The 25,239-nt window shown below is 35.6% G+C and overlaps 1 protein-coding gene across 1 annotated transcript in view; it reads right to left on the minus strand.

The window, feature by feature from the left end:
* Nucleotides 1-1,263: 1,263 nt before the first annotated feature.
* Nucleotides 1,264-25,239, minus strand: part of LOC144434536 (transformation/transcription domain-associated protein-like) — a 71,011-nt gene continuing 47,035 nt past the window's right edge. Inside the window, exons 55-82 of the mRNA XM_078123000.1 lie at nt 25,008-25,190; nt 24,313-24,480; nt 23,738-23,857; nt 23,329-23,472; nt 22,878-23,021; nt 21,942-22,100; nt 21,191-21,418; nt 20,284-20,379; nt 19,821-19,916; nt 18,532-18,650; nt 17,736-17,853; nt 17,081-17,196; nt 16,383-16,595; nt 15,682-15,801; nt 15,142-15,330; nt 14,771-14,919; nt 14,122-14,370; nt 13,644-13,813; nt 13,211-13,310; nt 12,317-12,614; nt 11,708-11,909; nt 11,177-11,284; nt 10,804-10,920; nt 9,081-9,296; nt 8,275-8,416; nt 7,893-8,089; nt 5,647-5,755; nt 1,264-3,822 (exon numbers count right to left, since the gene is read on the minus strand). Of these exons, the coding sequence (XP_077979126.1) occupies nt 3,713-3,822; nt 5,647-5,755; nt 7,893-8,089; nt 8,275-8,416; nt 9,081-9,296; nt 10,804-10,920; nt 11,177-11,284; nt 11,708-11,909; nt 12,317-12,614; nt 13,211-13,310; nt 13,644-13,813; nt 14,122-14,370; nt 14,771-14,919; nt 15,142-15,330; nt 15,682-15,801; nt 16,383-16,595; nt 17,081-17,196; nt 17,736-17,853; nt 18,532-18,650; nt 19,821-19,916; nt 20,284-20,379; nt 21,191-21,418; nt 21,942-22,100; nt 22,878-23,021; nt 23,329-23,472; nt 23,738-23,857; nt 24,313-24,480; nt 25,008-25,190 (4,380 nt within the window). The 3' untranslated portion in view covers nt 1,264-3,712. The remainder of the gene's footprint in view (nt 3,823-5,646; nt 5,756-7,892; nt 8,090-8,274; nt 8,417-9,080; nt 9,297-10,803; nt 10,921-11,176; nt 11,285-11,707; nt 11,910-12,316; nt 12,615-13,210; nt 13,311-13,643; nt 13,814-14,121; nt 14,371-14,770; nt 14,920-15,141; nt 15,331-15,681; nt 15,802-16,382; nt 16,596-17,080; nt 17,197-17,735; nt 17,854-18,531; nt 18,651-19,820; nt 19,917-20,283; nt 20,380-21,190; nt 21,419-21,941; nt 22,101-22,877; nt 23,022-23,328; nt 23,473-23,737; nt 23,858-24,312; nt 24,481-25,007; nt 25,191-25,239) is intronic.

Consider the following 25,239-nt stretch of genomic DNA (forward strand, 5'->3'; position numbering starts at 1 on the left):
AATACACTGAACTGGACCAACTGTACATCAACTATACAATACACTGAACTGGACCAACTGTACATCAACTATACAATACACTGAACTGGACCAACTGTACATCAACTATATACAATTCACTGAACTGGACCAATTGTACATCAACTATACAATACACTGAACTGGACCAACTGTACATCAACTATACAATACACTGAACTGGACCAACTGTACATCAACTATACAATACACTGAACTGGACCAACTGTACATCAACTATACAATTCACTGAACTGGACCAATTGTACATCAACTATACAATACACTGAACTGGACCAACTGTACATCAACTATATACAATGCACAGAACTGGACCAACTGTACATCAACTATATACAATACACTGAACTGGACCAACTGTACATCAACTATATACAATGCACTGAACTGGACCAATTGTACATCAACTATACAATTCACTGAACTGGACCAACTGTACATCAACTATATACAATTCACTGAACTGGACCAATTGTACATCAACTATACAATACACTGAACTGGACCAACTGTACATCAACTATACAATACACTGAACTGGACCAACTGTACATCAACTATACAATACACTGAACTGGACCAACTGTACATCAACTATACAATTCACTGAACTGGACCAATTGTACATCAACTATACAATACACTGAACTGGACCAACTGTACATCAACTATATACAATGCACAGAACTGGACCAACTGTACATCAACTATATACAATACACTGAACTGGACCAACTGTACATCAACTATATACAATGCACTGAACTGGACCAATTGTACATCAACTATACAATTCACTGAACTGGACCAACTGTACATCAACTATATACACTATACTGAACTGGACCAATTGTACATCAACTATACAATTCACTGAACTGGACCAATTGTACATCAACTATACAATACACTGAACTGGACCAACTGTACATCAACTATATACAATTCACTGAACTGGACCAACTGTACATCAACTATACAATACACTGAACTGGACCAACTGTACATCAACTATATACAATATGCACTGAACTGGACCAACTGTACATCAACTATACAATATCTTGTTTTTGGAATGGGAATTGGTAACTCTAACCACTCGATGGATCACACTGCAGAACTCTATTCAATATAATTTCACACTTTCACCGATACACTTTAACAAAAAAAACCAGACAAACACAACCAATAAATGAATTTATACTTCAATTATTTATTTCGGCAAAGTCTTCTTTATGAAAAAAAAAATACACATCTAAAACAAAACAAAAAAGTAAATTGTTAAAGACAAACAGAGTTTGACCTTTTGTCATTGTAAGGTCATCTTAGACACCAAAGTTTAATCTGACAATATTAAAGACATCAAAAGTTTTATCTGGAATGACAAGACTAAATCTGACATGAAACAAAAAAAAACCCATGATGCATTGCAGTTTAGGGTGTACTGAAGTTATCAAAAACATTCATTCATCTTTTACTTGTGATGCTTACATGTCTCAAATCTACAATAAAAACACATACATACATAAATAACAAACTCTGGTTGGTGAAATCATACAAAGACGTCAGATGTCAGATACTTCAACACAGAATTTAGACTCAGCTTTTTTGAAAAATGTACAAAGTCATATCAATAGCTGAACATTTGCATTCAATTGTTTTATTTCCCTACTTACAAATATTTTTCCATTTTTATGTTCACCTTCAAGTTAAAAATACAATTATTGTCTATGAATGAAAATATCTAAAAAATATACATTTTGCTTGTCTTGTTTTGCTTGTAAACCCTTGCAAGGTTTTCAATGTTAACTTCAAAAGTTGTGAGAAAGACCCAATCAGTTTTTTAAAACTTGGTATTATGGTAAAGACTTTATATCACGAGAGGAGGAGGTAGGGGGAGGGGGGAGTCAATCTCAATTCTCAAAATGTGCTAGTGATACAGTTTTGCAAATTTCCTGATTGATTTACTCAGAGAGGTAACTGGCATTTTTCTCTCCAAAAGTGATAATAAATAATTCAAATGAAATCAAAAACAACTATTCATGTAGAATTGATGGATTGAAGTAATTTCAGTGAAAAATGAAAAATTGTATCAACTCAAGAATTATTCATTTATTGTTCACTCCCTGATGGAAATCTGTTTTCTAATCTTCATTTATAATTTATTTCATTTAATATATCATTGACAGGCTTTCCTTCACTACACTGCCATAACATCAATGTTAGTAACATTTCTTATCAACCAAAAGGCGTCAATCCTCTCATGTATACACAGTATCTCTTCCTATGTAATTCAATGGAGAGTGCACATATCAAACCTTTGCAATATTTTACCATATCATGCCCTGAAATTTTGTCCAAATATGGTAAGTGGCACACTCATTCACATCTGCTAGCTCAGTGATTTAATTTTGAATTTTTCCACAATATCTTTGTTTTTGAGCAGAAATAATGTTTCACTCTCATTCCATGTGTATATGTGATATTTTTCTATGCCACTATATATGGTAGGTGAAAAGACCTTCACAGACCTGGATATTGGTTTTGCAGACCTCTGTAATACAGTTTATGGGCCCTCCCAAAGTCAGGCCCTTTTGCCATACAGCTTTGGTCTGCAAAACCCATATCTATACAGATTATTACCTGATAACATTGTTCAAAGGAATTTGTAGACTTCCTCATCTACATATGATGAATATATTATACAAGGTTTGTTTTCAATGTTTGTTCTGAGTTGTATATGGATGTTATTGTTTTCATGTCTATCATAGTTATTTCAATATCAGTGTGACTAGACTTAATTATTTGTATTCTTGCAATGTATCCCTATACAGAACACTCTCCATTATTTGTTGGTCTTCAGAGAGTTATGAGAAAGAACGAAAGCACAAGGTTAAACTTAAATATTACCCATTTGTGAGATTTCATTTGGGTTTTCAAAATATTTACACATTTCACATTTAGTTTATGACTGTCTATAGCTGTTGTATTCAGTCAGTTTTATATCATAAAATCACTGGGTGTCTCACACTGAAGTCCCCCTCACCAACGATTCCATCACCTGAGTCTAGTTGACTATCCAAGACCAGTTTACTAACTGTAACATCCCAAAGGCTCCCTAACTTTGGATTTCACCTCTTGGTGTAATACTGACTGTTCAAAACCACATTGCTAGGGGGTACATACCAAAGACTCCCTAACTTTGGATTTAACCTCCTGGTGTAATGCTAACTATTCAAGACCACATTGCTAGGGGGTACATACCAAAGACTCCCTAACTTTGGATTTAACCTCCTGGTGTAATGCTAACTATTCAAGACCACATTGCTAGGGGGTACACATACCAAACACCCCTAACTATGGACTTTTTTGTCCTCATGTAAAGTTGACTTCCAGACAACATTTCTTGGCAATAGATTGCCAAATTCCTCAAACTATGGATTGCAACACCACATTCTTCAACATTGTTTGAGGGTAGACATCCAAGGCTCAATGGATATGCGTTTAATGTCCCTCTTTTCAAACAGTGTGACAAAGATCATTAGGAATACACCTCAAAAACTCGCTAGCCATAGATGTATGTGTCAGTTTCAAGTAGATGATATTATAAGACTCTTCATGTCATCTTCATTGTTACAGCCATGGGTCCACACACCTGGATTCTCTTCAATGATTACAGCCATGGATGCCATGCAGGATCCATTCTACAGAGATTGTCAGGACTATTAGCAGCTGCAACTAGAGTACTCACTTTACTGTCACCACCTTCAAATTGGGCTAGATCTAAAATGAAATGTAGAGAATTGGAAAATCATGTTAAACTTGAATATAAAAGAGACTACATAATTAAGTTTTTCTGCAGTCATTTTCCTGTAAATCAAATCACTTACATTAGCCCTAGGTTAAATTGAAATTAATTAATGACACATAACGCTGAATTGTTACAAGTCCATTACTTTCAAGTTCAATGGTGCATATCAAGTCATTACGGCATAAAATTGACCACTACACAGTTACCATACAATGTCCATGATGATGTTAAATTCATCATCTCTGGGGACAAGCGGTACAGAGAAAGATTACAAGCTGTGTTGATTTGACAGTCATAATGGATACAGATTGTCTCTGGTAGAGTGACTAATAAAGCAGGACTACATGAAAAGATACCGCCACACCATGAAAGATGGCATCCCGGTAATGACTCCAGTTATGATTTAGACAGACAAAACAAGACCCCTGGATCACATCAATCGTAATTGTACATTACGTGTGGAATATACTATGCATGGTAACAAACTTATTTCATGTGGAATGGACCATACATGGTAACAAAGCTCATTTCATTTGATTTCAGTTACGTTAATAATCATTTTATGTCCATAGAAGTTGAAGATTATTTCTATGATGAAATATCATTTGTTTCATTAAAACAATATAAATCATGACTTAATGTAAAATAACGTCGTTTTCATTTATTCAGCTGTTATAAAATGACTGATAAATTTATCAAATAAAGACAGCTGTGAAATTAAAACATCCTATCCTAATAAACAGAATTGAAAAGAAAAACAAAATCCACACATGTGATCATGAAATACAGTCTATCATACCACATGCAAGCCATGTTAAACACATTCAAAGAAAACAATATGGGATTTATACCCTGGTCATTCTATGTTATGATAATGCATGTCTACATCATTCATTCTGCAGAATTCAAATATGAGTCAAAAGTTCAAATTTATCATTAGTCTTCTCAATTTTTTTAAGAGATTAGACTTGCACTTGTATAATTATATTATTTCTCAATATCTGTCTTCTTACTTATGACCTAAGGGGTTTGTCACTTCTTGTCTTTGACTTGAAGTGATAAGGCCCCTTAGGTTACACATATTTGTCTCTACTGACAGAAGAGAAATGTTGAGAATAGCATCTAAATGCAGTGAACGTCTGTGTGTTATCTGAGACAGTGCAGCTGACTAGGTGCATTACAACACAATCAAGGTACTCTAAATACAGTTTTCATTACCAATTAACATCAAGATTGTACATCTTATGACAACATTAACCTTTGCTCTATAAATCATTAAGTATATCTCTGCAGTCCTACGATGGAAATTAAACAACTTCTACCAGGAATAGCTAGTCACTTTCATACAAAGAAAGAAACGACATGAAAATATTCATACTGCATACATAGACATAGTAAAAATACCTTGTTACTTACAAATCATATAGTAGAAGTGACTACTCTATGAAAAGAACCTTGTAAATTAAAAGAATGGAACCCATTACTCTATAAAGGCCTTGTATTAGGAGACCCTACAGGTTTTGTGACTATATCGTTCATGTGTGAACCATATTTTTTTTTCAATCCCAATGTTTTGGTAGAACTTATCCAAATGTACAATAATGGAAAATCATGGATACTGCTAGACAACACTGGGAACAGAGATAATCCTACTCCTAGGCAGAATAAAAATAGAGCTGACATTAGATGCCCAGCAAGGCCTACAGAGATAATCCTACTCCTAGACAGAATAAAATACAGTCAGAAGGAGGACCTGTAGCTGTAAGTGAAATATTAATATCAGAACCCAAACTTACTTTGTAGTCTGGTCATTATTGCTACCACTGCTTTGTTGACCAAGTTGATTAATAACTCACTGTCCATATCCTGAGGTTGTGCTGCCACTGGTTGTTTTTCTTCCTGATTCTGAAATCAATAGAATATGGAAATTTGTTCAAGAGAAAATTGGATAGGTAAATATTTCATAATATGGGTTTAAGAGTTTAGGTATTTATGTATGGACAATCCTTGCAAAGGTGTAAGTTTCTAATAGATGTGGGCAGTCAGGTGAAGTACTTGGGGTTGCAAGTAAAAGGCAAAAATTTATCACTATTTACAAATTCAAATTATGTAAATTGTACAATATATATGCAAATCACTCAACACACAATGAATATGCAAATAATAACTCACATTGTATAAATTGCATCATAATTATGCAAATATTTAACTACCACAATTATGCAAATCACAATGAATATGCATATAATAACTCATTGTATAAATTGCATCATAATTATGCAAATATTCAACTACCACAATTATACAAATCACAATGAATATGCAAATAATAACTCACATTGTATAAATTGCATCATAATTATGCAAATATTTAACTACCACAATTATGCAAATCATATAATGAATATGCATTGTATAAATTACATGATTATGCAAATATTTAACTACCACAATTATGCAAATCATATAATGAATATGCATTGTATAAATTACATGATTATGCAAATATTTAACCACCACAATTATGCAAATCACATAATGAATATCCAAATATAGCAATTAATGCCAGTAAGAGTGTGAATACGAACATGAAGTTTGAGACAGAGATTCTGTCTAACATGTACAGTAGTTGTCATTTGTTCCTCTTTCCCCTGAATTTTATCATTGCAGCTAACCCCTTGTAAGACACTCCCTGGGTATATGTTATCTGTAAGTACCATCTTTCTCTTAAATGTAACACCTGACAGAGCAATGTAAATAGACTGCGTTGGTTTGATATGCTGGACACCATTCACTAGAGATGAAATCATCTCTATTACGAGTACTAGAAATCCCTAAAGAGATAATGGCATGCACTGAATACTAACTCACATCATTTGTACACTTCACATCCACTTTTACCCTTTCACTATTTCTAATTCATCAGACTTCAGATAGCATACAACAAAAGTACAAATTACTTTTTAAATCTGAATCGAGATAAGTAGACCTAAGTTTAAGAGGCTTTTATTGATGGCACACTTCTTTGCATGCCAGACACTTAACACTGGAATCACATTTCCCCTGACAAGGTATATACTACCATGGAGTTTATCTGTCTGTTAAGATTAAATCTCATGGGGTTTCATTAGTATTCATACATCGTTTTTAGTGCAAATACTCTGAATTAGAAGTATTAATACCATGTCATATTTATCAGGTTAGAGCTCTCAAGCATGGAAAGAAAATACTAATGACTACTTTCCTCTCTCTCTCTCTCTGTATGCTAAATTGAAATGTAATTTGCATTTGATGTCTATGTTTGGTTTTTTGTCTTTTCTTTTAATCAGTTTTTTTTTTTACATCATTACTTTCATAATTTAGTGATAGATAACGATACAAATACATTGTGTTAGCATTTATAACTACTTATAACAGATTTTAAATATCATAGTTACAACATTTAACCATAAAATGTTACAAGTAAACTGTTGTAATATTGTTGTCTACCACCTCTGAATTGTTATGACTGCCAATAAGGTGTCCGGGCAGTTATTAGTTTTATGGTACATTTTTGTGACTTTCAACCAGGATTACAACTTTATACGACAACAAAATCAACTCTGATACCGTCCATAAAATACACAATATGTTATTCGAATTCAGAAGAAAGAATTTCATGTTGTTTGATACATGTTTTCTCACTTCCTTTCCAAAGACTACCACTGCAATGTTCTTCTCTTTTCACAGAATATGAATGATGTGAAATGAGTTTCTAAAAGTTTAGTCGTAATGCACATGTTCACTTAAATACTCACTATCACCAGTACAATATACTGCAACTCAGACTCAAACATGGCCACAAGAGGGCGCTCTTCACAATTAGAGTCTCGTTAGAGGTATTGTTGATGAAATGTTCATGCCTGCAGTTAGTACATAAAGCCATATTTGTTGCATTGATATCAATAACACTCTTTCTCATAAATTTCTAACTAAAGCAAAGACCGACTGACAATTCAAGGAATTTTAATCCGTTATAACAATGATGTGATAAAACACTCACCTTTTTGTTCCAGTAGATGATCTCATCTCTAAGTATAGCTCTCAGTAAACTTGGCAGCTTAAAGTTAGGTTGTACAAAACATCGTGCCACGGCTATCATTGAGGCTGTCAGTACACCACTCACTCCAACTGACGTCAAAAACTCAGCAACATTCGGAGTCAAACGGAAAGGTACAGGACGATTGGCATCCAATTCACCTACACACAAAAAAGGAATTTTGTCACTTGCAAATACCTCTTTGCGGTCAAAAATATCGTTATGTAGTATAACAGTCTCTTTTAGAACTTATGTTTATACTTTAATAATTGAATCATTTTGATTCATTGGTGTGCAATTAGTGTTTGAAGTACAAATAATGATAGTTTGTTTCACTGATTCTTACCTGTAGTATCGTCAATATCAAATCTGAAATAAAACACAGACAGTTGTCCACTGTCTTGTCCTATCTGTAGAGTTTCAGGATTGAGACGAGTCAGGTGGAGTACAAACTCTGCAAATCCAAGCAAGGCAAGTTGTAGGGTGCACTGTAAGGGAAATCAAAACAATGAAAAGTTCATGTAAGTTCCTACTTGCTGTCTTAATTTGAAATCACTACTGCAACTATTTACAATGGCAACCAAATATGGCACAAGTTGACATCTGTTAGGTTACAGGAGTTCAGAGGAAAAAACATGATTTTACTATACATTTAGATTGCAATTCATGTGTCTGATGTAATGCTGAATCAAAATCTACCCTTGTAGTCATAATGTTTCATGTGAAACAAATTCAGTTGAAATTTACGAAATTGTCAAAATCTAACTTTAACAGCCATGTATGCAAACACAACTCAACCAGCATAAGACTATACAGTGTATATGTGTATATGTTGTCTTCAGAATATTGACCCAACATTATCATCATCATGTAGTGTGCATGATTTATTTGTTGTTACCTACTATCATGACGTAGGACAGAAATTCACATAATTATGTCTTAAAATGTGAGTATTAAGAATAAGACTGGTGAACACTATCCCAGTGTATGTGTTTTGTACCACAGCTCACTGTAAACCTAACATGTACATGATGGAGACTGACAGCAGGGTTAGGGAGGGCATCAAAGTAGGAAATTATCTTTCTTCACTTTTTCAACAACTTTCATCTGAAAATAGTTCATACAAATATCACTGGAATGCTGTTTTTTTACCTGTTTCCTAAAAGTCCAGTAGTCAGTAGCCCCAGGGAATGTATGGAGAGCCCATTCTTTGAGTAGTCCTCTCGGCACCATGTTGGTCTGTACATCTTTCAGTATATCTCGGAGGACTTGGTGACTAGCCTGTGAACCTCTAGACTGAACAGTAGCCAACCGTTCATAGTACCTTACCACAGGTGAATCGTGCTCTATCTGTTTCTTACAACAACGCTGTCAACAAATGGAACATTTCACTTTCAAAATAATATCAAATCATTCATTTTACATACATGCTTTCTATTAGTGAACTAGAAACATTGACAGTACAAGGACAGAGTAGAAACACATCACAATTTCAAAGAAAAAAAAAGCAAGTACACACATAACAACGATGTACATTAGAGGTACATACATAACAATTGTGCACATATATTAATAAAAATGAAGAAAAAGCCATGGAAATACATCAAGATTTTTGTCACAGTTACAGTCTTATGAGGTGTTTGAAAATTGTTATGTATCACAGAATTTCAAGGTCAGCTGCAAGGTTAGCAAGTATCTTTTATAACCTCTAACACAGTCTGTCATGTGACATTGAGCTACAGTAACATCAGTGTTAAATCAATCATGTGTGACACTAAATGTAGACTACAATTTCAAGGTCAAAGTTATTAATGAAGTCATTAACACTCCACTGAGAGTTCAAGATAGCTAGTATAGTCATTTATTGTCCACCGAGGGTTGAAGTTTAGTAGTATTTTACTGTCCACTGAGAGTTCATGATTATACACATCCCACCGGAGTCAATGGATTTGTACTTTATGGGATGTGAACAACTTAATGACTTTATAGTGATGTTGATGTTTAATAGTCTCCATGGAAACATAACTTGAGAGGCAAATTTGTATAAATGAGTTGAAAGACCAGCTCACATAACCTTCCCATCTTCAAAACATAACCCAATGTACAATTTATGTACAAGACAGAACTCAAACATCACATAATGTACAATTTATGTACACGACAAAACTCAAACATCACATAATGTACAATTTATGTAAAAGACAAAACTCAAACATCACATAATGTACAATTTATGTAAAAGACAAAACTCAAACATCACATAATGTACAATTTATGTAAAAGACAAAACTCAAACATCACATAATGTACAATTTATGTACACGACAAAACTCAAACATCACATAATGTACAATTTATGTGCACGACAAAACTCAAACATCACATTAATGTACAATTTATGTACACAACAAAACTCAAACATCACATAATGTACAATTTATGTACATGACAAAACTCAAACATCATGTAATATACAATTTATGTACACGACAAAACTCACACATACTTCAAACCTAATAAAAATGTCTTGAGTTCATAATTTTAGAAAAATATTGGAAAATAAAGTTAGAAATGTAGTACAATGTAGTAGCTACTTACTGAGGTAAAATAAGCCAGAAATTTACAGCAAGCTGGTTTTTTTTTTTAATTTGATTACTAGTATAATCTGTAAGGTACACTGACAGGGTGCCCTCACACATCAGACGAACACTGACAGGGCGCCCTCACACATCGGAGCAAGACCAATGACGGCTGAGTGACTCAACATATCTTACAGTCAATTACTGGTTCTACAGCCAGAATATTAGACAAGTTCTACATTCATTTAGCATGAAGTATACATTAACTGAATTCAGGAATTATTATGACTATTCACCTGTTTGTAGATATCCATTAACGAAATAGATGTGGGATTATCCTCCACTAATCTCATCTGTGGTGAGACTGCAATTACCCTGGGTACCGTAAAATATAAATGACGCTTGGCAGTTTCCTGTAGAAGTAAAGAACACATCATTGTTACACAAACACAGAATGTATTCTCTTTTTAAACTGGGAGGATATTTCATAGAATACATGTATGTTGTGTCAAAATATGAAATTAATAACACAATTCTGTTTTCAAGGAAGATATTAAGGGTCAGTTTGCCACTGAAGTGTTTTAAGTTTTAGCAAATTATAGAGTAAAGAGTACGAAGCTTTCTACGATTCAAATCATAAATTTGATAAAATAAATGAACATATCTTACCTTTCTCTTGATTAGGAAGTGGTTTAGCATTCTAAGTAGTTGTAGAACTCTCTCTTCTCTCCGTGATTCATTCAGACAGCCATCATTGACCACTAGATACGGGTAGATCTAGGAAAGACACAAAATAATGAATTAATGAAGTTGTTTGCTTAAAAAATCCTACCACTGTTGAACTTTATGAAGTGAAAGATAATATCAATGAAAAAACTTTACAGTTCACGTACAATTAATTGGTATATGTACATCTATCTATAGCTTGATTAACAATGACATTTTTTACGTAAGTGGACGATAAATTAAACACCACACAAACATACACACATGCTCACTTGAAAAGATACATCATACCAATTTGTACAAACACATGAAAACAGACCAACTGACAGCATATTGATGTTCACAAACAGAGTGATAGAGACAGAAAGATCACACACACATAGTCAGAAAGACTGAAATAAACCCTTTAAATCTACTTGATCATCTAGCTCAAACTAGTTCAAACCACTAAGATATAGACATGAGATTTCTTACCTTGCCATTTTGTCCTCTAATATAGAGTCGTCTTGCGGCTGTGTTGTGTTTCTGTACAATATCTACTTTAGGCATAAACCTGGCTATCCTAACATAGTAGTGACTGTGTTTGGGTAGCAGAAACTCACCAGGAAGGTCTATCTCTGCTGTTTGCATGGAGAAATTACTCAGGAAACGGCATTTCTCCTCTATTAAGAATGACCTGTTTGAATATAAAATATAAAACTTCAGAATAACAGACAAGATACAGTCTAACAATGATAGCAAGTTTAATGTCAACACTGGTTAGACTTCATCCTTTTAAAGGGCTTCAAAACATTAAATCTTGTATGTACTTGCACCAACACCTCATTTCAAAGAAGACATGAACTTCAATTTTTTCCACTGCATCACATCATTATCCTGCAGCTATTCTTTGCTTGCACACATTTTTCACACCTAAATCACTGAATGTCTAAAAAAAAATGCTGCTTGAATAAATAGGTGATGATTTGCCTGTATGAAGTTTTTCTTGTATCTGGATCTGTTATTCCTTTTTTATATAACATTATTGATTTGATAATTTACACAACTAAGTCACAAACACATCTGAATACATAATTCTCTTACTTTGGCAGTAGTTTTGTCTTGGCTTCCAGTATTTTGATCCACTTTTTGAGCTTGGCAATTAAATTATGTAACTTCATGGATCCTGGCAGTGTGAAATCAAAGTCAGTAGTAAACTGTCCCTTCAATCTTTGGAATACTGGGTCCTGTGCTGTAGCTTGAGCTCTCCTGGCCAATGATTCCGATGCTGAACTAGAAAAAGTTGTAGCCACACTGGAAACGTTCTCTATACCCACACCAAATGTACTGACTAATTTCTTTACAAAGTTTAGAGTATGGGGTGTCACTTGTGCTTCTGCCACTGGTGATAAAAGAAAGTTGGTTAGTATTTTGGAGTTGTATTTATACCTAGCATTATCTACCCATCCTTAAATGTCTACAACATTGTTACATAACCAGTGTAATTATAGCACGGTTACACGCAGGCTGGACTTAGTGTAGTGTAATTCTCTCTTTTTGTGTACATTTCCTTCTATGTGTGCAAAGTGTTGTGAAAAATATCACTTTAGTTTAAGATACAGGTGTATTTGAGGACACCCCCCCCCCCACCCCCACCCACTTGGTGGTGTCTTTTTTGTGTACATTCCTTCTATGTGTGCGGAGTGTTGTAAACATTAGCATGTTGGTTTAAAATACTGGTATATTTGAAGAAGTCATTGTTCCCACCCCCACCCCTCCCCCTCCCAGGCTGTTACATCTATCCAACTCATCATTTGAAACTTCTCACTAGTGTGTGTTGTGGGTACATTTATTTCACATATGTAGCAAGTACGTTTATTTCAAATCCAGCCATGTACATTCCTATTGTATAAAGAGCAGAATTCCATTTACACTGTTTTCAATCAAATTTATCACTTTCCCTCTGCTTCTTTGTCTTATTTCTGTTCATACACTTACCAGCTCCTCTGTTTTCAAAGGCAACAGCCTGACACTTAGCCAATGCTTGTCTTAGCTGTCTTAGGACCTCCTCATACCAACTCTCTCTGAACCATACCATCTATAGAGATGACAACAACAAAAATACAAAGATTGAAATTTGAACTTTTAATATAGCCCATGTGTGTTCCTACATGTTAGTTTCACTTTTAATTTCCCTTTAATAGATATATCACAACTACTATTTTAAAGATAGGATTGGAATAGAACATTTTTTTGTAAAAATAATATAGAAATTTTTTGATTTCCTAAAAACTGTAAGAGAGAACTAATAGCAGACTGGGCATTGAGCTGAGAAGCTAAATTGAGTGTTTATAACGATAATTCTTCTCTTCCCCAGAATCCCCTACTTCATTTTCTATGATCTATACTACCTGTTACCTTGTTGACTTACCTGATCTACAATACCTTCCAATGATGACAACAATGGTGGATGAATATCTCTCTGCATGTGCATTATCCGACTACATCTCCACATTGGTGCAGTGGCTCTGATTGGACCAGGATCTGATGTACCCCCTGCTGACTGACTTGCTGACTGTGAGGCAGATGGTTGAGCACCCTCTACGGTTGAAAAATGACAGTGTGCATAAAGTATTGTGAGTTGTAATGGGCTTTGCTATTCAATGAATTGACATTTTACTTTGATGATTACTTTTAAAATATGCATCATGGAATGTCTTTTTACTATATGTAAAATCTCTAATTCAATGTTTTGTTTGTTACAGCTTTCTATATGCTTATTTTCATGACTAAGACATTGCTTGTATATACATCAGAATGATTTCAGTTTTTCTTTCACGGGGACAAAAATCCTCAGCACAACTGCAAAAAAACCACTACTACACAGAACCCTGAAGTATCTACCATACCGTGTGCACCTGCTACTGTGTTAGCAGTTGATGCTGTTACTGTTGATGTGGCATCTGTAGCAGCTGAGGTGATGAGTTGTGTTGCTGTTTGTGTGCCTGGCAGTGTAGTAGGAATAGCAGCAGTACCAAGACTAGATGTCGTAGTAATTGTTGCTGGTGTAGAGGCAGTGGTAGCTTCTGTAGTTTCACCTGCTTTAAGACTTCCTCTAACAGGGAGGTTGGCTGCTAGAGACGCCTCTCCACTCTTATCTACAACAGAACAGATCACACAATTGTCAATTACTCTGCAGCAAATCAATCATGTGGTGATGTACAGTAATACACAACTAACAAATCACCTAAACACACACATTCTTATGTGTAGCAATCACGTTGTCATTGCTATGGGTATTGGATACATATACACACAGAGGGACACAAATACAGCCATACACATGGGTATGCATGAACACATATATACACAAGCACACACACAAATACATCCACATGTATGCACACTCACACTCACACACATATATGCATATATGTGTATCCCCATCCACACCCTACACACACACACACACACACACACACACACACACACACACACACACACACACACACACACACATACACACACACACACACACACACACACACACACACTTACATCTTTCCCTCTGTTCAATCTTCAAAGTAAGATACAAAGTCCTTATAGGGAAGTAGACAGCCTGTGGATACACTTTACCCACTTGTCCCAGCAGTGTCAGAATAAGTCGACCTTCACTACGAATCAAACAAGTCAACAGCTGGGGAATCCTAACAAGTGAACAGACATTAGTAAATTAGTTTACAAATTGTAAAATCAACACTAAAATAATATACAAGTGTCAAAACATTAACACATACTGTCATGATACCAAATGGATCACTGAAAATACATTGGTTTATCAAACACAATATTAAAACAATGTTTTCCAAATGTCTCCATGACGTGTGTGACACTTCTACGTTCATCATAGATAGATAATCACTACTCACCATGGCAACCACTGTATTGGTGGAACTCCAACACAGTATTTGTCTACGGCCTCGGCAAGACTGGACTTGTCATCGTCATAGGTGAGTAACCATAACACTTTGGCTAAGTACTTCCTGGATTTACTTTCATTTTGATGACGACATGCATGGAGGTAACATGTGATGGCATACACACCATAGTTGATTTGTCTATGGGATTGAACAGACATACAAAACATGTATATCAACATAAAATAAATATTAAGGATACAGAGACGGTAATACCACAACCTATTATTTAATGTCATGTGAGCAAATATCCACTAAACATCCAAAAATTCAAATTTGATGATATTCAGTATACAACTGCATCCCCATCTCTTTTACACATATACATCCACATTCACACTCCAACTAGGTTACATTGATTGGTTGCCAGGGGCAACATGGTGACATAATGATGAGTTTGTGAATCAACTACGGCCTGGTAATTACTTTTACAAATGTGGTACTAACACTATCACTATGACAACAAACAAATTTATGACTACAACCGCTTACCTATCCTTAGTTTCTTTGGTGAACAATAATTCCAGGTAATCTCCCCACAGAGCCCAAGCTTTAACCAAGGTATCATGCATCTGGACTGCAGCTGAGAAGGCTTTGTTAGCTTCTTCAGATCTAAGGCAAATAAGACATACAGAATTTGACTCAAGATTCTTACATTATCACTGTACCAGTCCATTTATTATAAATTAAACTATTAGATATACATATATATGAATCAAATCTAAGTAACTATAACTGATACTCAAGATTTGCTAAAAGGCTTTTCTTACTTTTTCACAACACCAGATCATTTATCATATATAAGCTTTAGGTGACCACAACATACAAAAGTGTTCTCTGGTTTTGCAACAACAACTAACAGTTTCTCAAACTATTTCAGGTCATTTTCAACTCATATCCTACAGGACTATTGGATATATCATGAGTGACATTTCTTTGTGTTCATCCAGTATTATACAACAACTAAAATTTACAGATTTACACACTTCAAAAATTCCTGCAAACATTTTCAACGTTATAGATATATATACAAATTGTACAAAAACTACAAGTATATAGCCTACATCTGACTTCTTGTTGGGTGTAAGTTCACATGAATTTAATACAATTCATACATTGTAGTCAGGATCACATTGACAACAGAGAAATGACAACTGCAGACAAAAGTACCAAAATTCAGGTTGAATACTTACCTTCCAACCTGTGATAAAAACATTCCTTTCAAAGCATAGAACTCAGCTGTCATTTCCTTAGTGAAATATTTCAAGTTGGTGGACTCTATCACTTCTAAGCCCTCTTGGAGTTCATTTTTACCCATAGTACCAGCCATCTGGAGATAACACTTGACTTGTTGACGGATTTTTTGGAAGCAATCCACTATGGGAACACTGGGTATTGTATGAATACTGCAAAGTAATAATACCAGTATATTAAGTTTTACCAATACTATTACAAGTAGGGTGGTTTTCTTGTAATTCAAATTGTGTTGTACATGAAAGTGTTTTTGAAAGTCACACACTGTTTTTTGTAGTGTCCAGAGGACTATGTTTATCTCCTCTTCTTTATAATCATGTTGAGTGTTGACTATGAGATTACTTGTAGGTTTTATCAGTACAGATAATCATCATCTCTAACTTGCCTCGACAGTGACTAAGGAAAACAGCTGTATATTATATTAAATGTACAATTCACACAATGACTATATTTATTTATTTATTTATGTACGTATGTCTGTCAAAGTGTTGAGGGTGCTCTGTGTGTGTGTGTGTGTGTGTGTGTGTGTGTGTGTGTGTGTGTGTGTGTGTGTGTGTCTGAAGTATGACATCAGTATGAACCACAAGGGGTCTATAACTAAACCAAACAAATCCCCCAAATATATCATCAATCTTACCGACTAAGCCAATCTAGACATGTCCCTGTCAAACCCTGTTTTCTTGCTATCTTGCCGTAGTGAATAATGGACTGGGCTGATGCATGAACTCCTAGCATGGAATGACTGGAAGATTGCTGTAGGACAGGAAGACAGTACAACAGGATATCATTAACATTGTCATCTAGAAATGATAAAAACCTTATCAACAGATAAAATTGTCCTTGAAGGTTATATTTATTAATGTCTGTATGCCTCTTTTTCATCAAGTAAAAATTTCAATTTTATGAATAGTACTGAAATTCTGTTTACCAGGCAAAATGTGCCTTTCCCACGGTAAAACATTTACAAAGCTTTCTCCAAGTCAATTCAAACTTCCTCCACTGAAATGTCTGAAAAAATCACAACACTTGAAAAACATTTGAAATGACAGTTCACAGAGTTTATAAAGCCTTGTGATTAATGTATCAAATCTTTGTGTAAAATTAATAATTTTTAAAATAACTTCCTTCTGAGTCTAAGGAAGGGAATGCAGTGTACATACTGGGTCATGTTGTGAGTCTAAGAAAGGGAATGCAGTGTACATACTGGGTCATGTTGTGAGTCTAAGAAAGGGAATGCAGTGTACATACTGGGTCATGTTGTGAGTCTAAGAAAGGGAATGCAGTGTACATACTGGGTCATGTTGTGCATGGTTTTCATAAGATGACACTATAGTCAGATAGTGATGTTGTCTCCACATAAAGATATCACTCCAATGGGACAGGTCATCAGACACCATGGGAAGGCGATTCCTATAAAACAAAGATGATACAGTTCCAATCTGATAAATCCATAGCACTCTCAGAAGCAACTTAAATTGAAAGTTTATTTAAAGTGAATCCTTCCATTCTCTAGTCAATGTATGATCACACAGGCTGACAAGCTCTGTACATCAAACCAAACGTACCATGCTCAACTTATTTGCATACAAGTATACAGGCACACTAACACTAGTAACAGCCATATTGGTACACATATTTTGTATACAAGTGTAGAGCTAGTAATCTCTGAATTAATTTACCCTAGCCACTATAGGCACACTAACACTAGTAACAGCCATATTGGTACACATATTTTGCATACAAGTGTAGAGCTAGTAATCTCTGAATTCATTTACCCTAGCCACTATAGGCACACTAACACTAGTAAGTAACAGCCATATTGGTACACATATTTTGCATACAAGTGTAGAGCTAGTGATCTCTGAATTAATTTACCCTAGCCACTATAGGCACACTAACACTAGTAAGTAACAGCCATATTGGTACACATATTTTGCATACAAGTGTAGAGCTAGTGATCTCTGAATTAATTTACCCTAGCCACTATAGGCACACTAACACTAGTAAGTAACAGCCATATTGGTACACATATTTTGCATACAAGTGTAGAGCTAGTAATCTCTGAATTAATTTACCCTAGTCACTTACCTCCATGTTTTCACAATAGCTTTCATATCATGTATACTATTATTTCTTCCAATATTTGCTGACTGCAATCCCTGATGAATCTGAGCTGCTTCTTGGAGTTCTATAATTCTCTGAGCAGCCTAAAAAGATGAACAAAATTGGTGTCAAATTTATGAAATTTCTTCATTGCTGTATATGTCAAGGAATGTGATTCAAGAATGTGTTCATATGCAGTACAATCACTTGATTATTTGTATTCTAGAAGTCGACTCCTGATTGGCTGGCTAATGCATACTGATGTATGTGCCCTCAGCCAATCAGGAAGACTAGTACACATACTGTTGTATAAATATGTACAAATAGGCAACAGCAATGTATTCATAACTGTAGCAGTGGTGTGTGTATATGTAATACAACCATGGTATTCATACCTGTAGCAGTGGTGTGTGTAAGTGATAAAACCATGGTATTCATACCTGTAGCAGTGGAGTGTGTATATGTGATACAACAATGATATACATACCTGTAGCAGTGGTGTGTGTATATGTGATACAACCATGGTGTACATACCTGTAGCAGTGGTGTATGTAAGTGATACAACCATGGTATACATACCTGTAGCAGTGGTGTGTGTATATGTGATACAACCATGGTATACATACCTGTAGCAGTGGTGTGTGGATATGTAATACAACCATGGTGTACATACCTGTAGCAGTGGTGTGTGTATATGTAATACAACCATGGTATTCATACCTGTAGTCATGGTGTGTGTATATGTGATACAACCATGGTATACATACCTGTAGTCATGGTGTGTGTATATGTAATACAACCATGGTATTCATACCTGTAGCAGTGGTGTGTGTAAGTGATACAACCATGGTATACATACCTGTAGCAGTGGTGTGTGTAAGTGATACAACCATGGTATACATACCTGTAGCAGTGGTGTGTGTATATGTAATACAACCATGGTATACATACCTGTACCAGTGGTGTGTGTAAGTGATACAACTATGGTATACATACCTGTAGCAGTGGTGTGTGTATATGTGATACAACCATGGTATACATACCTGTAGCAGTGGTGTGTGTAAGTGATACAACCATGGTATACATACCTGTAGCAGTGGTGTGTGTATATGTAATACAACCATGGTATACATACCTGTAGCAGTGGTGTGTGTATATGTGATACAACCATGGTGTACATACCTGTAGTAGTGGTGTGTGTATATGTGATACAATCATGGTATACATACCTGTAGCAGTGGTGTGTGTAAGTGATACAACCATGGTATACATACCTGTAGCAGTGGTGTGTGTATATGTGATACAACAATAGGTAATCTTCTCCATTCTTTGATAGCTTGACTACTTGACATTTCAACCAGGCGTTCAATCTAAACAGAGTAATACATAAATCAACATAATTTCCTGCACAAGAACAAAAACACAAAAACAGTAAAGTGTTTGATTGATCCAGTCTTCATTTCATAAAGATGTTGGCCTTAACAATTAGAAATGAGAGATTATGCTTACTTCAAATATACAGGAGAAAGCTAAAACATACTAGTATTCTATTAATTACATGCGATCAGAAATATTTCAATCTCTTGCAGACCCTCAGTTTATCATTAGTAATCTCCCTCTCTCTTGTACTCACTCACTGACTCACTCACTCACTGACTCACTGACTGACTAATTCACTGACTGACTGACTGACTGACTGACTGACTGACTGACTGACTGACTGACTGACTGACTTACCAGATTGAGGTGGTGTTCATCAGGATGACAGATGGCAAGATATCCTCGGTACATATTGACTTTCCATGCTAGTTCTCTTGGACAACTCAACTCAACCTTCATGAAAAATATAAATCACAAAATTAAGTCAACATGCCAAAAATATAAGATATGTTTGTTTAAATCTTGAATCATGGAGTTTGTATGAATCACTATACCTATTACCCCTACAAGAAAAGGGTAAAAACTTTGCAAAAAAATACCCAAATTTTCAAAAATGTGGTACATATAATGAATCATATAATGTTATAACACATAATGATGAACTTAATGATTGGAGTAGAAACACAGGCAAAACCGACTTATCATAAAAAAACTCAATATTTCAACCTGAGAGCCCTGTGGTCACCAATACTTTATATTGTCACATATTTAGTATATAACATTATCACAAATCTCAATACCTGAAAGAGAATTTTACTGCCTATAGGCATGTCATGAACTTAACAATGTTTAGATTTCTTGGTTGACATCATTACACCGTTCACTGCATTACTGTATGAGTACATGAGAATAAGTCAACCTTCTCGTCCTATTTTCACCCTCTAGCATGAAATACAATACTACTGCAGGTACTGAGAATTGTCTTTTTATTGAATCTAAGCCAATTATACCATTACATGCCAATGTATGTATTGACAGATTCAAAGACTTGTATTACTGCTAACTTAAAGTTACAATACAAATGAAATATCTCTGAATCTATCTTACCACAAGTACCAATCGATATGGTTTGTAAGGTATGCCATGGCAGGGCACCCTCACACATCGGTCAACCCCTTTCATGAGTAGGCCAGTGAGGGCGGTGTGACAGAACACATCTTACAGTCTACAATCTATCATTCTATATAAGATTTTATTCCCTTACCTGAGCTAATGCTTCTTTCATAACTGACCAGTTTGGTACCCTCCACGCACTCTCCAGTACTAGATGTGGGTTGGTATGCCCTTTAGCATTCCCATAATCCATCAATAGATCCCACTGACTTAGCTCCTTAGAACACTTGATCCAGTGGTCTTCCCATAGTTTGTATTCCGGGAATACAGCTGGGGACGCTGGCCGAGAATTATGTTCTGTTCTGGCTTTACTCATGGCCTGCAAAACATTAAGTTCAAGTTGATATTAAGGGTACAAATGGATAAGGCAGGTGACAAGTATAGCATGTGAAGTCTAAGAATAGGACTGGTGGACATCAGGCTAAAACCTGCTTTGTGATTGGTAGACAAGCGTATGTATTTCAGGGAAAAGCTACCTTAGCCATTCAATTGATGTATAACACAATAGATTTGTTTAATATGTAGAAAACACACATGTACTTTCCTTTATTTTGAAAAAGTTCTTTTACCCAATAAAAGTAACGGTAACCTGCTTTAAATTTGTTCAGCAAAAAACACAAGCAACGCATCTAGGCATGAACTACTCCGGATGTCAACTTTCATTAGATTAACACTGATGAAGGGTCATCCCCACACACACAGACACACCCACCCACACAGACAAACACAGACAAACAGACACACCCACCCACACCCACACCCACATCCACACACACACACACACACACACACACACACACACACACACACACACACACACACACACACACACACAGACTTACCACTTCATATGCACCCTGTGCCTGTTCAAAGAATCCCTGTTGTTCATACGCTATAGCTGTAGCAGTCTCTGGTAATTTACATCTCTTCTGCCATAAACCAGCCCACATGTCTTCCTCTTGAAGTAATTCATATAACTCAGACAAAGAATCCAAAGTTTCCTGAATATCAGACACAAACAATTCAAGAACAGGTATAAAAATGTTGTACAAATCACTCACCTTTCAAACTTTAGAATTGGTCAAATTACAGCAATCTAACTAAGGGATAGAATCTATTTTTGCTGACAATGATTGGAATCTAGGAACATACAAAGAACAGCCTCAAATACCAATAAATTCACTATGGGCAAACATATCATGACTATTTAAGTAGTTTTTCTGGACTATGGTGATGTTGAAGTTTTAATTACAGTGAAAGATATATTCAAATAGCTGTAGAGAAAGTTGATATCATCCATATATGTATAACTATAAGAGCCAGTAATCAAGACCTGCAGTATTGTCAAAGCTATGAGTCTACTATCATAACTCACCAGTTGTGGGGGTACTATAGATTCGCTATGAGTCTACTATCATAACTCACCTGTTGAGGGGGTACTATAGATTTGCTATGAGTCTACTGTCATAACTCACTTGTTGAGGGGGTACTATAGATTTGCTATGAGTCTACTGTCATAACTCACCTGTTGAGGGGGTACTATAGATTTGCTATGAGTCATTGTCATAACTCACCTGTTGAGGGGGTACTACAGATTCGCTATGAGTCATTGTCATAACTCACCTGTTGAGGGGGTACTACAGATTCGCTATGAGTCATTGTCATACTTAACTGACCAGTTGAGGGGGTACTATAGATTCGCTATGAGTCTATTGTCATATAACTCACCTGTTGAGGGGGTACTACAGATTCGCTATGAGTCTACTGTCATAACTCACCTGTTGAGGGGGTACTATAGATTCCTGATCATAGTATTCACTGGCAGCTCTAGGTCGTAATGGTGCACTGAAACCACTGTCAACTGCATTCTGTTCCAACATCAGTGTACTTCTGTGCCATAAATTATGAGTCTTACCCAAATACTGAAAAAAAGTGAATTTTATAAATCATGTTTTCAACACCAACAATCTCATAATCTTGTGATTTCAAAATGGCGATCCTCAAAAGTCATTATGAATTTTCCTTGCTGTCAAGCTTTAGACATCTCATCAAAAGCACAGTTTGGATACTTAAGTGTTCATAGTGCATTCTCTTATTTACAATCGTTTGCATTCACTGTGAGATGACATCGCTGTTTGTGCCTTTCTCATCAACAATACCCTCCTGATGGTAGACTTCCCTTTAGCTTTCAAAAACAAACATTGACAGAGCTAGACTGACACGACATACCTTGAGAACACAGGGTCTGATTGGTATAGCAGGTAGACAGTGAGATATAGATTCTACAAAGCTATTGATGGAACTTGGTTGACATTCCCTCTGATGTTGGTGACTACCACTACATAGGAATGGTACAATTTCAGCAGCTAGACCCTACAGGACAGAAATCACAAGAAAGTCTGAATTACTAGTATAATGGTCAATTTAAACTGTCACACAAGAAGAAATATGAGTGTTTATATCAGAGTATCACTTATTTTATAAGGACTTTCAATATACTAATGATCACACTTGGTGATGTGGCATTAAATACATAAATTGTTTATCTGCTAAAATAAAGTGGGTCCAAAATGTGAAGCAATGTCTACAAATAGCATTGACAATATATCGATCCTCATGACTTGTTATCAACACCTACCATTTGTTGTCTGTCTGTCAGTATCTTCCACAGTCTGGGAAATAAATCCATCCAGAGTTGATGAGACAATTCAGTACTGCTATGGCACAGCTGGGACAAGGCTTTCAGAAATGATATCGTCTATGGGAAAAAAAACATTGAAACAATGGGTTAGTATGACATTCTGATAAGGTACAGGAACTTAACAGAGTGAGAGCTTTCAGAAACAAAACTCTCTGAAGTAAAACACTCAATCAACTGGTGTACCCAATACAAACAATTAGGAACTCATATTATGTTTTGCTACATTTACATCAAGGTGTTTTCCACAAGGGATCTATCAAGGTTCAAAACCTTCCTGTTTCATAATCTATTTTGGCTTTGATCAAAAAATCCATTGCCAAACTTTGTCAGTGTATTCACTACACAGCTATCATTTTGACCCCTGAAGAACACTGCATCATACAAAATTACTAGTCTGAGTTTGGAATAAATCTTTTTTGAATGACAAAACAACCAACTTAAAGTTACAACATTGCTTTCATGATATAGTAATGACCGACAGGGGTGTCATAGGTCAAAGGTCAAACACATACCTTAACATCTCTCATGGATTCAACAAACTTTGCATGTCTTGTTATCAATGATTGTAGCTGTTGTTTGGGATCAATAGTGGTCTTGTGAGATTGGTGTGCATGGGATGCAGTCACTGTATCTGTACTACCTGTCTCTTGGTGTGACAGTTCAACATCTATTTCAACATCCTGTGAAGATTTAAATGGAAACAATAAATGATCAGACAATGTTACTACAAGTAAATGTCTTGGAATGAAATGGGTTTTATGTATGTATCAGTTAGACCCCTTCCGCTATCCCATTTCTTGATAATTCACATCCTGACAAATTTCTTATTGTGTATAAAGCTTCACCCTATCCAGTCCTTTTGTCATTTGATAACATTTGTTTCATTTTACAGTATTTATTGTTTTGATCCATGGTTAACACTGGTCTTCAAGTGTACATGTATGTGTGTACAATAGTTCTAATTTCACACAGACAGACAGACAGACAGACAGACAGACAGACAGACAGACACACACAAACACACACACACACAGAGACAGACAGACAGACACACACACACACACACACACACACACACACACACACACACACACACACACACACACACACACACACACACACACACACACACACACAATGATAATGATATCAGATCACTAAGTTACTCTTTCTACTTATACTAGTAAAACAACTCAATTCCTCTTACCTCTTCTCTATGTGTATCAATACTCTCTACATCCATGGGTTCTTCTTTGATTTTACTGGCTATACTGAAGGCTTCTCTGTCATGACTGTCAGCTAGGTTGATGACTGACATAATGGCTGGTAGCAGATGACAGGTTGATGAACTAGTAATGGTGACACCACTCACCCCAACTGCCATTATCAACTATCAGGCAAAAATCATACAATGATAAAATTAAAAAAAACTCTAGAGG

The sequence above is a fragment of the Glandiceps talaboti genome, chromosome 4 (genome assembly GCF_964340395.1).
Source record: "Glandiceps talaboti chromosome 4, keGlaTala1.1, whole genome shotgun sequence".
NCBI lineage: Eukaryota > Metazoa > Hemichordata > Enteropneusta > Spengelidae > Glandiceps > Glandiceps talaboti.